This window comes from Tamandua tetradactyla, chromosome 6, assembly GCF_023851605.1.
Source record: "Tamandua tetradactyla isolate mTamTet1 chromosome 6, mTamTet1.pri, whole genome shotgun sequence".
Taxonomy (NCBI): Eukaryota; Metazoa; Chordata; class Mammalia; order Pilosa; family Myrmecophagidae; genus Tamandua; species Tamandua tetradactyla.
In genome coordinates this window covers 83,561,938-83,577,241 of record NC_135332.1, presented here as the reverse complement: position 1 = coordinate 83,577,241, position 15,304 = coordinate 83,561,938, and the positions used below count along the sequence as shown (strand labels likewise).

General features: G+C 48.4%; 1 protein-coding gene across 6 annotated transcripts in view; it reads right to left on the bottom strand.

Annotated features, from left to right (window-relative positions):
• TOP1MT (DNA topoisomerase I mitochondrial) overlaps positions 1-15,304 on the bottom strand; it is an 86,177-nt gene that overhangs the window by 13,641 nt on the left and 57,232 nt on the right. For all 6 annotated transcript variants that reach the window (XR_013178112.1, XM_077166607.1, XM_077166608.1 and 3 more), the window contains 5 exons: positions 10,593-10,715; positions 9,512-9,699; positions 8,441-8,585; positions 1,883-2,026; positions 1,500-1,685 (listed from right to left, as the gene is read on the bottom strand). Coding sequence is in view for 5 of the 6 variants with exons in the window: in XM_077166607.1 (XP_077022722.1) it covers positions 1,500-1,685; positions 1,883-2,026; positions 8,441-8,585; positions 9,512-9,699; positions 10,593-10,715 (786 nt within the window). In the remaining variant the exon portion in view is untranslated. The remainder of the gene's footprint in view (positions 1-1,499; positions 1,686-1,882; positions 2,027-8,440; positions 8,586-9,511; positions 9,700-10,592; positions 10,716-15,304) is intronic.

The window sequence follows — 15,304 nt, the reverse complement described above, 5'->3', positions numbered from 1 at the left end:
CACCTTTGCTCCAGGCACACCACACCTACACACCACTAATGGGTTGTCTCTCACCTGATGAACCAATGGGGTAGCCCCTGGGCACCAATGGCTTCCAGAGACCCCGACTAGCAGGACGTGGCTGGCGCTCACCTCCCATCACAAGGCCCTGGGGACCCTTGTGGCCGCTGTGCAATTCCCCATCCATCACTGAGGGGCAAAACACCATAAGAAAAGTCCCTGGACTGTGCCTTCATGTGCCTCCCTTTCACTTCTCCACTGATCCTAATTCTGCCTTTCAGAACGTCTCCTCCTCACAGTGAAACTCCCTCCCCATCTCCATCAGGCAGGAAGTGCGTCCAGACAAGGTTCCTGCAGCCTCTGTGCTGTGTGGATGTTCACAAGTGCCAGGGCCTCAGGGCATGTCTGCGGGGCCCCCATGCAGCCCCCATGCACCATATCAGCAAGTTCTGTGCATGACCCATGGCTGTGTACATCCACACACCCTATGCACACGAGGGGTGCAAGTGGCCTGCTGCCCCACCTGCGCTACACATAGGATGTGCATTCAAACTCAATGGTGATCGTAGCTCCCGTGCACTACAAACACCCCACGGGAGGCCACCTCGTTTATGGCAGACAGAGGAGGGTACTGGGCCCCATCTGATCCCACAGTGCTGGGGCTCAGCCCTGACTCACCTCCCCCTTGCTCCCTCTTTGTGTGTGGTCTTCACACCCATAACAAGTTATTAAAAGAATTTTAATCCTCTTTCCGTTGCTTGCCTCATAAGCCTATTCTCCTACCAGCACCCCCAAAGACCAGGTAGCGGCTACTGACCCAGGCACAATGGGCCATGGCCCACATCTGCTGTCCCCAGAGCAGACACCATGTGCTGAGCACATCCTTTTCCTTTTTCTTTCCTGTGTTTCCTAGAGACTGGGGCCTCACAATAGATCTTCAGAATTGGGGGCCCTCAGAGACCCAAATGGGGTCAAGGCTCCTGACAGCTATGCCCACCATAGGGTTGTGTGGGGCCATGATCAGGTAAGATGCCGAGGAGGTAAATCTCTCCACAACCCGGCTGACCTGTCTAGGCTGGACTGTTTCTGATGGTGACCAGTGATCTGTAAATCCGAAATTTACCTGGCCCCTCCCTCCAGTACTCACCGTGCCCCTGCACTACCACCCTCAGTGTAGCCCAAAACCCCCAAAGCACGTGAAGGGCACAGGAGAAAACCATTTTAACCACCCTAAACATGCCAAGCACAGTGGCCTTACTTCCACATGTGAAGGAATCTGCAATGCCATCCAGCTGCCGAGCTCCCTGCTGTTCATTTCTGCTCCCTGACCCCCATGAGCTTGAGAGGAAGACGAGAACGCCCACAGCTAAAGGGACCCTTCAGTAAGCCAAGGGGTGGATGAGCGCCAACGATGCAGGGTGGGTGAGCCCCAACGATGCGGTCACCCACAATGCCATGGGGCCCACCTCCGCCCTGAGTCATGTGGGTTTGGCACTCACGGCTTTCTCCACGGGCACACGGTTGTAGTAGCGGATGGAGTCCTTCCCCAGGAAGTCCAGCTCCACGACGTGCTCTTGGTTGCCAGCCTCTGCGAGCAGCCGGACATGCTCCACACGCAGCGAGCAACAGCCCACCGTGTCCGCCGTCTCACCCTCTTCCTTCTCATTCCCAGCTCGCAGTGCCAGCTACGTGGACAGACACCAGTCAGGGCAGGTGTGGTGCATACACACGTGCAAACACATGCCCCTTTACTACATGAAGGCTCCATCTCGGGACAAAAATGCTCCCCTCCCACAGCCTGTCACCACCCCCCAGCCAGGTCTCCCCCACACAAACTCTTTCACCAATAGCAGTCAAAAAACTCTGGGAAAATCAATGATACCTTATCGATGAAGTACAGGGCCACGGCTCGCTGTCTTTTCTTCATTTCTCGAGACTTCCAATCAGCCCGATACTGAGCGCGGATCTTGCCGACAACCCCCTTGAGACGTCGTGCTAACTCGTATTTCTGCCAGTCCTTCTCCCCCTGAGGACAAGGTCACAGTGGCACTGTTGATGCTTACTCACCCCTGCCCCCCAGAACCTCCCAGACCATCTGCAGAGCCTCCCTCCCACAGATCCATGGCCCGGCTGGACTGCGTCCTGGGCGGTGAGGGTGGGGACAGTGGCCTCGACACTCAGCAGAATGGAGAGTCCACATCGAAGTCTGGTCCTGGTTTGTTCTATGACTGCAGGGCAGCAGGCAGAGCAGGACTTCAAACCCCTGTGCAAACTCTACAGGAAATACTGAGCCATCGTCTCTACCTCCTGACCTCCCCCCTCACGTCCATGTTTCCAAATCAAAGACACCTAGGAACATAAAATGGTGTAGCCTCCAAAGAAAGCAATGGGAAGGTTCCTAAAAAAGTTAACTATAGGACCAGCAGGCCTGCCCAATAGCGATGGCAGAAGGATCCGCTTCAGGGCTCTGACCCCTGATAGCAGCTTTCAACAACCAGCAAGAAAACAGTTAAGACTGTACTAATGGTACAAGTGCCAAAACAAGAAAATGGCAGCAGGATCTCGGGATACCCTGGTAGCTGCCCCAATTCCCCTCACCAGCTCAGCACAGAACCAGTCACATTCTCCTAGTGCAGGTCCCTGGTCCTGGTTCTGGAAGGATGAGTCACCCTCATGCATGTATTTGGAGCATTTATGTCTGACCCAATCTGTCTGGATGTGGTCTGAGGGACTCACTGTCCCAGGACTTGCCCTGCTTGCAGAAGGCTGCTCAGTGCTCTCCTGTAGAATGCTGTGAGAAAGCAGTGAAGCTGTGCTGCCTGGGGCAAGAGACTGCTGCCTGTAGGCTATGGAGTGCAGTGCCCAGGGCCACTGAGAAGAGGGGACATTTGGATCCATGGTTAAGGGGGAGTTCCTAGGGCCACATGTGCATGCCCAAGACAAGAGGCATGCACAGAAAGAACCAGGGAGGCCCTGATACTTTGGCCTGGAGCTATCGCCTAACTCATTTTATGGATAAACTCTTAAGGAGAGAGCTCCCCCAGGCCAATCTGCAAAGACCGGGAAAGGTAGACTTTCTTGTTAGCTCCTGGCATTCAAGAAAGCTCTGCCATAACACTAGCTGGATACAAGCTTAAGAAAGTGATACCTGAGAGTGTAAATTCCAGTGACGATACATTAAAAAATGAAAATGCTCAGGTTTCAACAAAAGGTTACAAACATACAAAGAAACAGGAAGCAATGGCCCAGGCAAAGGTAAAGATTAAAGCATCAGAAACCATGAGGAGGAGCAGACCCTGACTGTCCAGAAAAAAACTTTAAAAATATGGTCCCAAATGGGCTCAAGGAGCTCAAGGAAAACACAGACAAATTAAAGGAAATCAGAAAAACAAGTAAACACAAACGGAGTATCAATTGAGAGATGGAAATTATGAAAAGAAACTAAACAGAGCTGAAGAGCACAGACAGAGAAATAAAAACTCTCTAGAACGTTTTAGCAGCAGATTGGGACTGGTGGAAGAAAGATTCAGTGAACCTGAAGATAAGACAACTGGAATCAACCGGTCTGAGGAGCAGAAAAAGGAAAGTTGAAGAGAAGTGAACAGAGCCCAAGAAACCTGTGGGACGCCATCCAGCACACCAAAATGAGCACTGCAGAAGTCTCAGAAGGAGAACGAGAGAGGGGCAGAGAAGAAATATTCAAGGAAATAATGGCTACAATCTTCCCAAATTTAAACAGAGACACGAGTATACACATCCAAGACACCGAAATGAACTCTAAACAGGAAAACCCCAAACAGACCCACATTGTGGCATATCATAATCAAGTTTTCAAATGTCAAATATAAAGAGAGAACTCTGAAAGCTGCAAGAGAGAAGCAACATGTTGTGTACGAGGAGCTGAAATAAGGTTAAAGGGCAATTTCTCACCAGAAACCAGAGACGGAAAGCCAGTGGGGCGAATTACTGAAACTGCTGAAAAGCAGAAAATCATCAACCAAGAATTTTATATCCAACAAGACTGCCTTTCAAAAATGAGGGACAGGAGCGAGGGTAGCTCAGCGGTAGAATTCTTGCCCACCATGCAGGAGACCTGGGTTCAATTCCTGGACCTGGCACTTGCCAAAAAAAAAAAAAGCTACGTTTGGGTGGGCAACAGTGGCTCAGTGGCAGAGTTCTCGCCTGTCATGCTGGAGACCCGGTTTGTTTCCTGGTGCCTGCCCATGAGGGAAAAAAAGAGGGAGATTATCATATTCTCAGCTGAGGGAGTTCATCACCACTAGACGGGCCCTACTGAGATGCTAGAGACTTTGGCAGGTTGAACGGAAAGGATACTAGACAACAGATAGAAGCCACATGAAGAAATAAAGATCTCCAGTGAGGGGAACCACATGGGTAAATAAATGCCAGTATGATTGTATTTTTAGTTCGTTCCTACATGAGCTAAAAGGCAAATGCACAAGATGTAATGAGAAGTCAATGGTTTTTGTTGTTCTGCTTTTTTTTTCACATGGGCAGGCACCAGGAATCAAACCTGGGTCTCCGGCATGGCAGGTGAGAATTCTGCCACTGAGGCACTGTGGCCCACCCAAGAAGTCAACAGTTTTGGAGTCATAAAGTGTAAGTGTGTAGTTTGTGACAGGAACTACATAAAGATGGGGGGGTGGAGGGGTATAGGAGCGTAGTGTGTGTATTCTAATGAAGTTAAGTTGGTGTCAAAGCAAACGAGATCATTTTAGATCTAGGATGTTAAACTTAAGCTCCATGGTAGCTACAAGGAAAATATCAGAGAACATGCAAACTCAAGAGACAGGAATTAGGGCACAGTTTTCCAGGGATAGGGGACCGGGGAGTTGATGCAAAATGTGTGTAGGGTTACTGTTTGGGGAGATGCAAGATGTTTTAGTAATGGAAGGTAGTGAGGGCACTGCCACAGTGTAACTGAGTAATCCCACTGAATGGATGCATGGGAGTGGCTGAGATGGGGACATTTATGTTGTATACATGTTCCCACATTAGAAAAAGAAAAGAAAAAGCATCTAATGAAATGGTGACAATTAAATGTGATATGTGATCCTGGATGGGATCTAGCAAGGTGGGGGGAGGACATGATAGGTGAATATGAAAAATGTGGAAAATGGACTGTAAGCTCTGCATCAATGTTAAGTTTCTTGCACTTGGTAACTGCACCTAAGGGGGTTACCTAAGTGAATATCGTTGGTCTCAGGCAACGTACATACAGTATTAAGTGTTTAAGGAGTGTGATATGTACAGCTTACTCAAATGTTCAGAAAATGGACTGACAGACAAATAAATGATACAGGAAATGCAGCAAAAATGTTAAAACCAGTGGATCTGCATAGGGGAATGTTGGAGTTCTCTGTATGAGGTCTGTATTATTTTCATAACTGGTCTGTAAGTCTGAAAGTATTTCAAAATAAAAAGTACTCTTAAAAAAAGAAATAAAATGTTAAATGTATCATTACCATATGACCTGGCAATTCTACTCCTAGGTTGTGCTGGTCTGATACTGTTATGTACCCCAGAAATGCCATGTTCTTTTAATCCTAAACCAATTTTGTGGGGGCAGCTACATCCTTTTTTTTTAATATTTTTATTGACAGATCTTCACATACACATTCCATACATGGTATACAATCAGTGACTAACAACATCATCCTATAGTTGTGTATTCATTGCCATGATCATTTTTTAGAACATCTGATTCACTCCAGAAAAAGAAATAAAAAGACAAAACTCATACATACCATATCCCCTATTCCTCCCTCTCACTGACCACTGTATTTCCATCTACACAATTTATTCCACCCCTTACACCCCTATTATTCATTTATTTTTTTCCATATTTTTTACTCACCTATCCATACCCTGGATAAAAGAAGCATCAGACATGACATTTTCACAATCACAGCCACACGGTAAAAGTTGTATCTTCATACAATTGTTCTCAAGAACGGATGACTGTACCCATGTGGTGGCCTCTCCTGGCCTCTGCTTTCTCTTCTGGATTCCTTTGACTCTAGGTTCTGCCTCATCCTGTGGCTTCCTGTATTACTGAATTTCTTCTGTCATAAAGGACTCAAGTAATCCCTCTTAAGGCCCTCCCTGTTTCAGTTGGCCACACCTCAGCTAAGAGAGCAACTTCCAAAGGCTCTCTTTACGATGAGCTCACACGCACAGGACTGCGTTAAGGTTAGGAACATGTCTTTCCGGGGAATGTGACTCAACCCTAGCCCTCTGGGGCCCCAAAAGACATGTTCTTTCTGCATGTAAAATACATTCATCCCATCACAACATCACAAAACCTGTGAGTCCTTTCAATAACATGGCTAGGCACAAAATCAAAATCGGTTTGAGGTGCAGTCTGTCCTGGGGCACAATTCCCCCATCTGCAGTCCTGTGAAACCGAGAGAACAGGTTATCTACTTCCAATATATAAAGGGGTAACAGGCACAGGATCAGCACTCCCATTCTAGAAGGGAGATCATGGGTCCCAAACAATTCTGAAATCCAGCAGGGCAGATTCCATTAGATGTCAAAGTTTGGACATGGTGTGTGTGAATCCATGCTCTCGGGCCTGATGCAGGAGCAGCGCCACATCCTCCAGGTGCTGGTGCAGTGGCCGTGCCCCCCACACTGCAGTGCAGGCCCCACCTACTCCACGCATCAGGAGAGCAGCCAGGCTCTCAATGCACACCAGGACACAGCCTCCCCCAACTCGGAGCTTTGGGGTTGTGGCACTCTCCCTTAACATCAGGGTGCAAGGCCTGCCTCCCTCCACCTGCGGGGGTGGATGACCTGCCCTTTCCACACATGCGGGTGGGCCCACTGTCTCGGCCCAAGGAGACCTTTTCAGTACAGATCTCGGCTTTCACAGCTCTGTCCTTGAAGTCACTCTTCTTTGAATTCTTCCCTTGTCCGTTCCTTTCACACACTGCTTCTGATCACAAAAACTTCACAAAACCTTGTCAGCTCTGCCTGACAAGTGTCTAAACCGTCAGACAACAGGACTTTACACAGAACCTTCCTGCACCTCAAATCCTGACTTCCACTGAAACGGCTGACCATACCCACGTTCAGCCACACCCTCTTCAGCAAAATGCTGCTGAGTTAACCTCACATGGAGCCCTGTCCTCAGGGCACTCACTTCCCAGGAGCTGAGGAAGGTCCATAACACAGATGGGCACACTATCTGGATAGGGTCAGAATCTTCTAAATGATTTATCACTTAACAGTCAAATCTTCAGTTTATCTCTTTCCTCTCTCATTTTATGTTAAGCTGCAAGAAGCAATCAGGCTGCACCTCCCACCCTTAGCCTGGAAAACAACTCAGCTAAATATCCAAATTCACCACTTTCAAATTCTGCCTTCCATCTGACCCCACAACTCAAATACTTTGGACAGTTCTCTGCCACTTTAAAACAAGGATCACCTTTTCTCTGGTTTCCAGTAGTGTATTTCCTTTTAAGGCCTCATCAGAGGAACCTTTAACATCCTTATTTCTGCTTTGTCTCTTCAAAGCAATCTAGGACTTTTCTATCAAGTGCCTCAATTCTTCCAGCCTCTATCCATTACTCAATTCCAAAGCTGTGTCCTCATATTTAGATATTCATAAATATATGAATATTTAGATATTCATAAGCGTAGCACCCCACTTTCTGATACCAAAAGCTGTCTCAGTTACCTCTCTGCCTAAACAAATAGGACCCAACGGGTTGACTTAAATAATGGGAATTTGTTGGCTCACTGTTCTGAGGCTGGAGAAGTACAAATCAAGGCGTCGTCAAGGTGACGCTTTCTCCCAGGGCATGTGCTGCTCCAGGGCCGGCTGCCGGTGGTCTTGGCCCTTGGCTTTTCTGTCACCTGATGACGCACACAGCAGACTCTCTCTTCTCTTCTGGGTTCCACTGACTTCCTTGTTCTGGATGCTCCCTCTGGCCTCTCTACCTCTCTCTCTCTGAAGTTCATACATAGGACTCCAGTAATCTGGGTTACACCCCCACACTGGCCCACACCTTAACTAAAAATGTTACCCTCAAAATATCTTATTTACAAGGGTTCACACCCAGAGGAACAGATTAAGAACATTTTTCTCTGGGCTACTAATTTAACCTACATAATTCAACAGGTTATGTTTGATTCAACTAAACACTCCAGGCCCAGAAGATACAAAAAATGAAGACTCAAAGGAGCTCAATCCATCAAGGAAGCCAGGACTGGGACACCCAGTACGTCCCCCTTAGCAGCTCACATGAGGATGTCCTGATGGAATTCGCAGACTAAGTGTTGGGTAAACACGGCTATTATTATGTTCCTGAAGAACATAATAATAAACATAAATATTAACATAAGAACCACTGCCAAGGATCTGTGCGCTTCCTGGAAGAAGGCCCGCCCCGCCCCGCCCCACCATCCTCACCTTCAACTTCGAGCTCGGATTCAGCATGACGTACTTGATGGAGTTCTGAATATTCTCAGTCCAGGACGCCAGCCAGGTCACGGTGTTGTCGGAGCGCACCTCCTTCCAGCTGTGGCCTGTTGGGGGCTCAGGGATTTTTGAGTCCCTGCAGAAGAGGGACCCAAACATGGTAAGAGTCAACAGTCTCTGAAATCTGAGCAGACAGCCCAGAGTCTCCAGGTGAGCGACCGGCTGCCAGCACCTGGTCACACAGAAGGGGCTCAGACTACAGGCCCCCACTCGCCAACACAGCTCTTCCTGAGGGTTCTCGTCCCTTGGGGTACGTGGGGAGTACGTGCGGAGGCTATCACAGACCAGGGGTCAGAAGCTGGGGGCCAGGGCTGCCCCCGTCATGGCGACCTGCTTGTTCAGACGCTGCACAGCTCCACCTGCACATCGCCAGAGGCTGGGGCAGTTATGTGGCCCCTTACGCAGTGCAGCTGGAGCCCGCAGGACACGGCTGCGTGGCAGTCCTGCTGCTAGTCAGCACCAGCTTCCCCCAGAAGTTCAAACCATGCTGTCTCTGGACTGTCCTGGTAATCTGAACACTAAACAATGGTGAAGCATGCAGAAAAGCTTTCTTGGTGGTGTCAAGTCTCAACTGTGGGCAAAGTGAATAGCGTTTTTTAAAGAAATCATTCACAGACTTCAGCAAAAGTTACTAAGCTCTGGGAGGAGAGGAGACTGCTGAAGTCCATGACTGGCCAGTGCAGGCCCCTCCTGGAGAGAGTCAAACCCAGGAGCTGCACTGGCCAGGCTGAGGTGCAGCCCAGCATGACTTGCGGCGCAGCCCAGCATGACTTGTGGCGCAGGCCTCACCTGGCATGGGAAGGAGAACGGTGTGTTGGGGAGCCTGTCCCACTGTGTGCCTGCTCTCCAGGAGGAGAATGGCATGGGGGAGCCTGTCCCACTGTGCGCCTGCTCTCCAGGAGGAGCTGAAGGACACGCTCACAGGCTCCTCCACTGGGGAGCTGGGGTCAGAATCAAATGGCTCAGGACAGCTGGGTCTCGGCACCCCCGGCCCCCATGTACTTGCTGCAGTTGATGACCACGTCCTCCGGCCTGATCCTCCTCTTCAACATGCCCATTTTGGGGTGGTCGCCCCGGCCCCGGAATAGCCCTGGGGGCTCAGTCTTGAAGTTGCCTATCTTTTCTCGGTGACCATCTAAAATACAGTAGCCAAACTCCTGCTGAAGTTTTTCTGCCTCTTCTTTTAGCTTCTGAATTAACAGAATAGTACATCAACATTAGTAACTGAGAGAGAACAAACCTAAGTTCCCTGAATGAACTCGGGCTGCCTCATCGTAGCTTAAGCTGCACTCTCCAAAGCCCCTTCACTTTCTGTCAGTCTAGAAGGGGAGGTGGCAAGTGCCAGGTGTGTCTTAGGAGCCAGGAGCATGGTGGCCTAGCTCTCTCTACAGGAACGCGGGGCAGGGGAAGGCCAGCCTGCATCTAGGAGGGAAGGCGAGGTAGGCTCTGGAATAAGCCTTAATCACCATGGGGCCTCCACTGAGCAGAGAGGGTCAGCCATGCCAAGAGGCCCCATGAAAAACATGAAGAAGTGACAGCAGGGTAGGTTTGTGTCCAATTGGGGGCAAATGTACAACACAGTGTGGAGAAGAACCATATTTCAAAACAGGCAAGTCTGGTCCTCACACCTGTATGCCCTTCAGTGAGTCTTTCATCGCTGAAGGTAAATTAACAATCCCCCCATTTCAAACGTGCTCTAGGTTAGCTCAATTACATTTTAAACACACAGAAAGACACAACCTGAAGGTTTCTCAGAATTTGATGAAGCAGCATCATGGGTGCCCTCAGCCCATCTAAGGGAGCTACCATGCAGACATTTTATAGGCATTTTTCTAAGGTGACAAAGATATTTACTCAGCTTCCCACACCCTCAGTCCCTCCTGAGGTCAAAGGAGACTCAAGGAAGGTTCTGCTGTCCCTGCAGCCAGGCTAAGTCCCCATGCACACAAGCTTTTCTTGAATGCTGACCAGTCTCCCAGTACTCCCAGCTCGTCCACAGCACTAACCAGCCTCCCAGTACCCCTAGCGGGCACCCAAGCACTGACCAACCACGGGGTGCTCCCAGTGGCCCTTGAGCACAGACCTGCTTCTCCTCCCTGGGCAGGGCTTTCTGGGCTGCACTTCTGTCCACAAAGTACCTGTGGATCTCCGTGAAGTCACACTTGTCCAGGTATATGATCACTTTCCTCTCTTCTGCTGTCATCTCCTATACCAGAAACCAGAGACCCAGACTCACACCCATGCACAGTAGGAGGCCTAGCCCATGGCTGGGGGCCTCCTCCTCCAGGCCAGGGCACTTTGCAGAACAGTCATGACCCTCAGCAGCCAGCTTCAAACAGCTAGTCAGACAGGGGTGAAGGACCAGCATGGATGCCAAGGCTGGAGCACCGTGCCACCTATCTCTGCAACCCAGTACCTTGGTGCAGGGGAGTCCGCTGGACATACGCTATGCCCCATGCCTCACGGCACCCATCATCACCTGGCCCAGACCACAGCACTGAGTTGTCAGGAACAGGGAGAGAAGGCAGCTGTGCCTTTCCTGAGGATCAAAGATGGCATGGGGCAGAGGGAAGGGGGCACAGGTCAGGCCAGGGCGGAGGGAAGCAGGGGCCTCGGTGCTCCCTAGGGGTGTGGCACAGAAGCCCTGGCACAGGGTCCTTGGCCCGGCTCTCCAAGCTGGGTGCAGCTGCCTTGTCTGAGAAGGACGGCCCCGCCCTGTCCCTTCTGGTATGTGGAAAGACTGCGTTCACACAGGAGACATGCAGGCCGGGAGAGAGCTCACAAACAGGAAGACACTGTTCAAAGCACAAGTGTGGTCCTTCCTCGCCAAAGCCTTTCAAGTGTCAACAGCCACTGACGGGGGGGTTCGGAGAGCTGATCCTCCTGGAAACAAGAATTCAGCACCCCAATCGCTGCTCTAAGCAGATGCTGGGACCCATGGTCCCAAAGGGCCAACGCCACACTCCAGGTGCGACCACCAAGCTGCCGGCCCTGATGCCCTGAATGCCACAGTCCCGCCCCTTCCTTTTTAACACTTCAAGTATCATAAAAACAACGAAAACCTTTGATCCGATAATCCACTTATGAGATTGTATCTTAAAATAAATCACCCAAAATTGGCAGGATAATGATAAAAAGCTACATATATTATGGCAAATTCATTCAATGGAATATTTAAAAATTAATTTTTTAAGTATGATGGTTATATAGCAACATGGGAAATAAAGACGATAAAATGTTAAGTGGTGAAAAAACTAAATTACATGCACAACGATCTCAATTATGCAAACACTAACGCTCAAGATAAGCCCCAGGGAAAACGTAACACTCACATTCAGGGGGAATGTGGGATGACAGGTGACTTGCTTTCCTCCTCCACCTTTCCCTGTGCCCTGGTGTGCTGGTTTGAAAGGAAGTATGCCCCCTAAGAAAAGCCATGTTTTAATATAAATCCCATTTCTTAAAGGTAGAATAATCCCTATTCAATACTGTGTATTTGAAACTGTAATGAGATCATCTCCCTGGGTTGATGTGATTTAGTCAAGAGTGGTTGTTAAACTGGATTAAGGAAGGGCATGTCTCCACCCATTTGGGTGGGTCTTGATTGGTTTATTGGAGTCCTATAAAAGAGGAAATATTTTGGAGAATGAGAGATTCAGAGAGAGCAGCACCATGAAGCAGAGTCCACCAGCGACCTTCGTAGATGAAGAAGAAAAATGCCTCCCGGAGAGCTTCATGAAACCAGAAGCCAGGAGAGAAAACTAGCAGATGATGATGCCATGCTCACCACGTGCCCTTCCAGCTGAGAGAGAAGCCCTGACTGTGTTCGCCACGTGCCTTCTCATTTGAGAGAGAAACCCTGAACTTCATCGGCCTTCTTGAACCAGGTATCTTTCCTGGATGCCTTTGACTGGACATTTCTATAGACTTGTTTTAATTGGGACATTTTCTTGGCCTTAGAACTGTAAACTAGCAACTTATTAAATTCCCCTTGTTAAAAGTCATTCCGTTTCTGGTATACTGCATTCCGGCAGCTAGCAAAATAGAACGCCTGGCTAAGTGGCATGGCATCTGAGCTGGCCCCCAGGAAGATGGGATGGCGCCCCGCCCCCACCTCTGCTGTGCAGTGCAGGTGAGGTCAGCACCTGAAGGTATGGGCGCTGGTGATGAGCACACCACAGGAGCCCACCTTCCCTGAGGGAGTTAATGACGAGAAAAGGCTAAAGAGGAAAAGAGTGGACAATACACACTCTGATGCCAAGCGCTCTCATAAAGCTGCAGAGATGAAGGTGGGTGGTGGTGATGTGGAGAGAGGTGCAGAGGCCAGGAAGAGGCATGCTGGTGCCTGGAGAACCAGTTCTGCAGCATCGAGGCAATGAGGATCGGCAGCACTGGCCCTAACACCAGCAGACAGGAACATTCAGAGACCCCCACTTGGAGGAGGAGCCGCGAGCCGCACCTGGCACCCTGCACCTCACCAGCTGAGATGCTAGGCCTCAAAGCAAACCCCAGAACTACAGAAATGTCTGAGAGGAAACAGAGAGGGGCTTCATGACTTTGGGATAGGCAAAGGCACTTAAAGCACAATCCATAAAGGAGAAACACTGATGAACTATTGACTTTCTTGAAATTATCCATTTGTTTACTCAAAGACCTCATTAAGGAAAAGGGAAAAAATGGCAGAGTAGGAGGTTTTACAAATCACTCCCTCCACCAGAAAAGTGAAAGAGCTGGACAAGAGACTGGTGGTGCCTGTGGAGCCAGAGGAGCACTGAGGACACTTACAGAGCAAGAGGCTGCTGAGAGCCCAGCTGCAGAACCAGCCAGGGCAACGTGCCTGGGTTCTGGGAGTGGCAGGGGCCCGAGCCAGCAGAGGAAGGCCCCTCCTCCAGAAATGGGGGTACAAGGCTGTGCTGGTGTGAACGGATGTATGGACCCTACAAATGCCATGTTCTAATCAAAATCCCATTTTGTAAAATGGCAGAATAATCCCTATTCAATACTGTGTTTGAAACTGTAATCAGATCATCTCCCTGGAGATGTGATTAAATCAAGAGCAGCTGTTAAGCTGGATTAGGTGATGGCATGTCTCCACTCGTTTGGGTAGGTTTTGATAAGTTTCTGGAGTCCTATAAGAGGAAACATTTTGGAGAATGGAGATTCAGAGAGAGTAGAGAATGCTGCAGAACCATGAAGCAGAGAGAGTCCATCAGTCAGCATTTCGGAGATAACGAAGGAAGACCCCTCCCAGGGACTTTCACAAAACAGGAAGCCAGGAGAAGAACCTAGCAGATGTTGCTATGCTCACCATGTGCCCTTTCAGACGAGAGAGAAACCGTGAACTTCATCAGCTTTCCTGAACCAAGGTATCTTTCCCTGGATACCTTAGATTGGACACTTCTATAGATTTGTTCTAATTGGGACACTTTAATCGGCCTTATAACTGTAAACTAACAACTTATTAAATTACCCTTTTTAAAAGTCATTCCAGGCATACCGTGTTCATGGATTGGAAGACTAAATATAGTTAAGATGTCAATCCTACCTAAATTGATTTACAGATTCAATGCAATACCAATCAAAATCCCAACAACTTATTTTTCAGAAATAGAAAAACCAATAAGCAAATTTATCTGGAAGGGCAGGGTGCCCCGAATTGCTAAAAACATCTTGAGGAAAAAAAACGAAGCTGGAGGTCTCGCGCTGCCTGACTTTAAGGCATATTATGAAGCCACAGTGGTCAAAACAGCATGGTATTGGCATAAAGATAGATATATCGACCAATGGAATCGAATAGAGTGCTCAGAAACAGACCCTCTCATCTATGGACATTTGATCTTTGATAAGGCAGTCAAGCCAACTCACCTGGGACAGAACAGTCTCTTCAATAAATGGTGCCTAGAGAACTGGATATCCATATGCAAAAGAATGAAAGAAGACCCGTATCTCACACCCTATACAAAAGTTAACTCAAAATGGATCAAAGATCTAAACATTAGGTCTAAGACCATAAAACAGTTAGAGGAAAATGTAGGGAGATATCTTATGAAACTTACAATTGGAGGCGGTTTTATGGACCTCCATAGTTAGGTTTAGTTAGGTTTAACTAAAGCAAGAGCACTGAAGAAGGAAATAAATAAATGGGAGCTCCTCAAAATTAAACACTTTTGTGCATCGAAGAACTTCATCAAGAAAGTAGAAAGACAGCCTACACAATGGGAGACAATATTTGGAAATGACATATCAGATAAAGGTCTAGTATCCAGAATTTATAAAGAGATTGTTCAACTCAACAACAAAAAGACAGCCAACCCAATTACAAAATGGGAAAAAGACTTGAACAGACACCTCCCAGAAGAGGAAATACAAATGGCCAAAAGGCACATGAAGCTCAACAACAACAAAAAGGCAACCAACCCAATTACAAAATGGGAAAAAGACTTGAACAGACACCTCTCAGAAGAGGAAATACAAATGGCCAAAAGGCACATGAAGAGATGCTCAATGTCCCTGGCCATTAGAGAAATGCAAATCAAAACCACAATGAGATATCATCTCACACCCACCAGAATGGCCATTATCAACAAAACAGAAAATGACAAGTGCTGGAGAGGATGCGGAGAAAGAGGCACACTTATCCACTGTTGGTGGGAATGTCAAATGGTGCAACCACTGTGGAAGGCAGTTTGGCTGTTCCTCAAAAAGCTGAATATAGAATTGCCATACGACCCAGCAATACCATTGCTGGGAATCTACTCAAAGGATTTAAGGGCAAAGACACAAACGGACATTTGC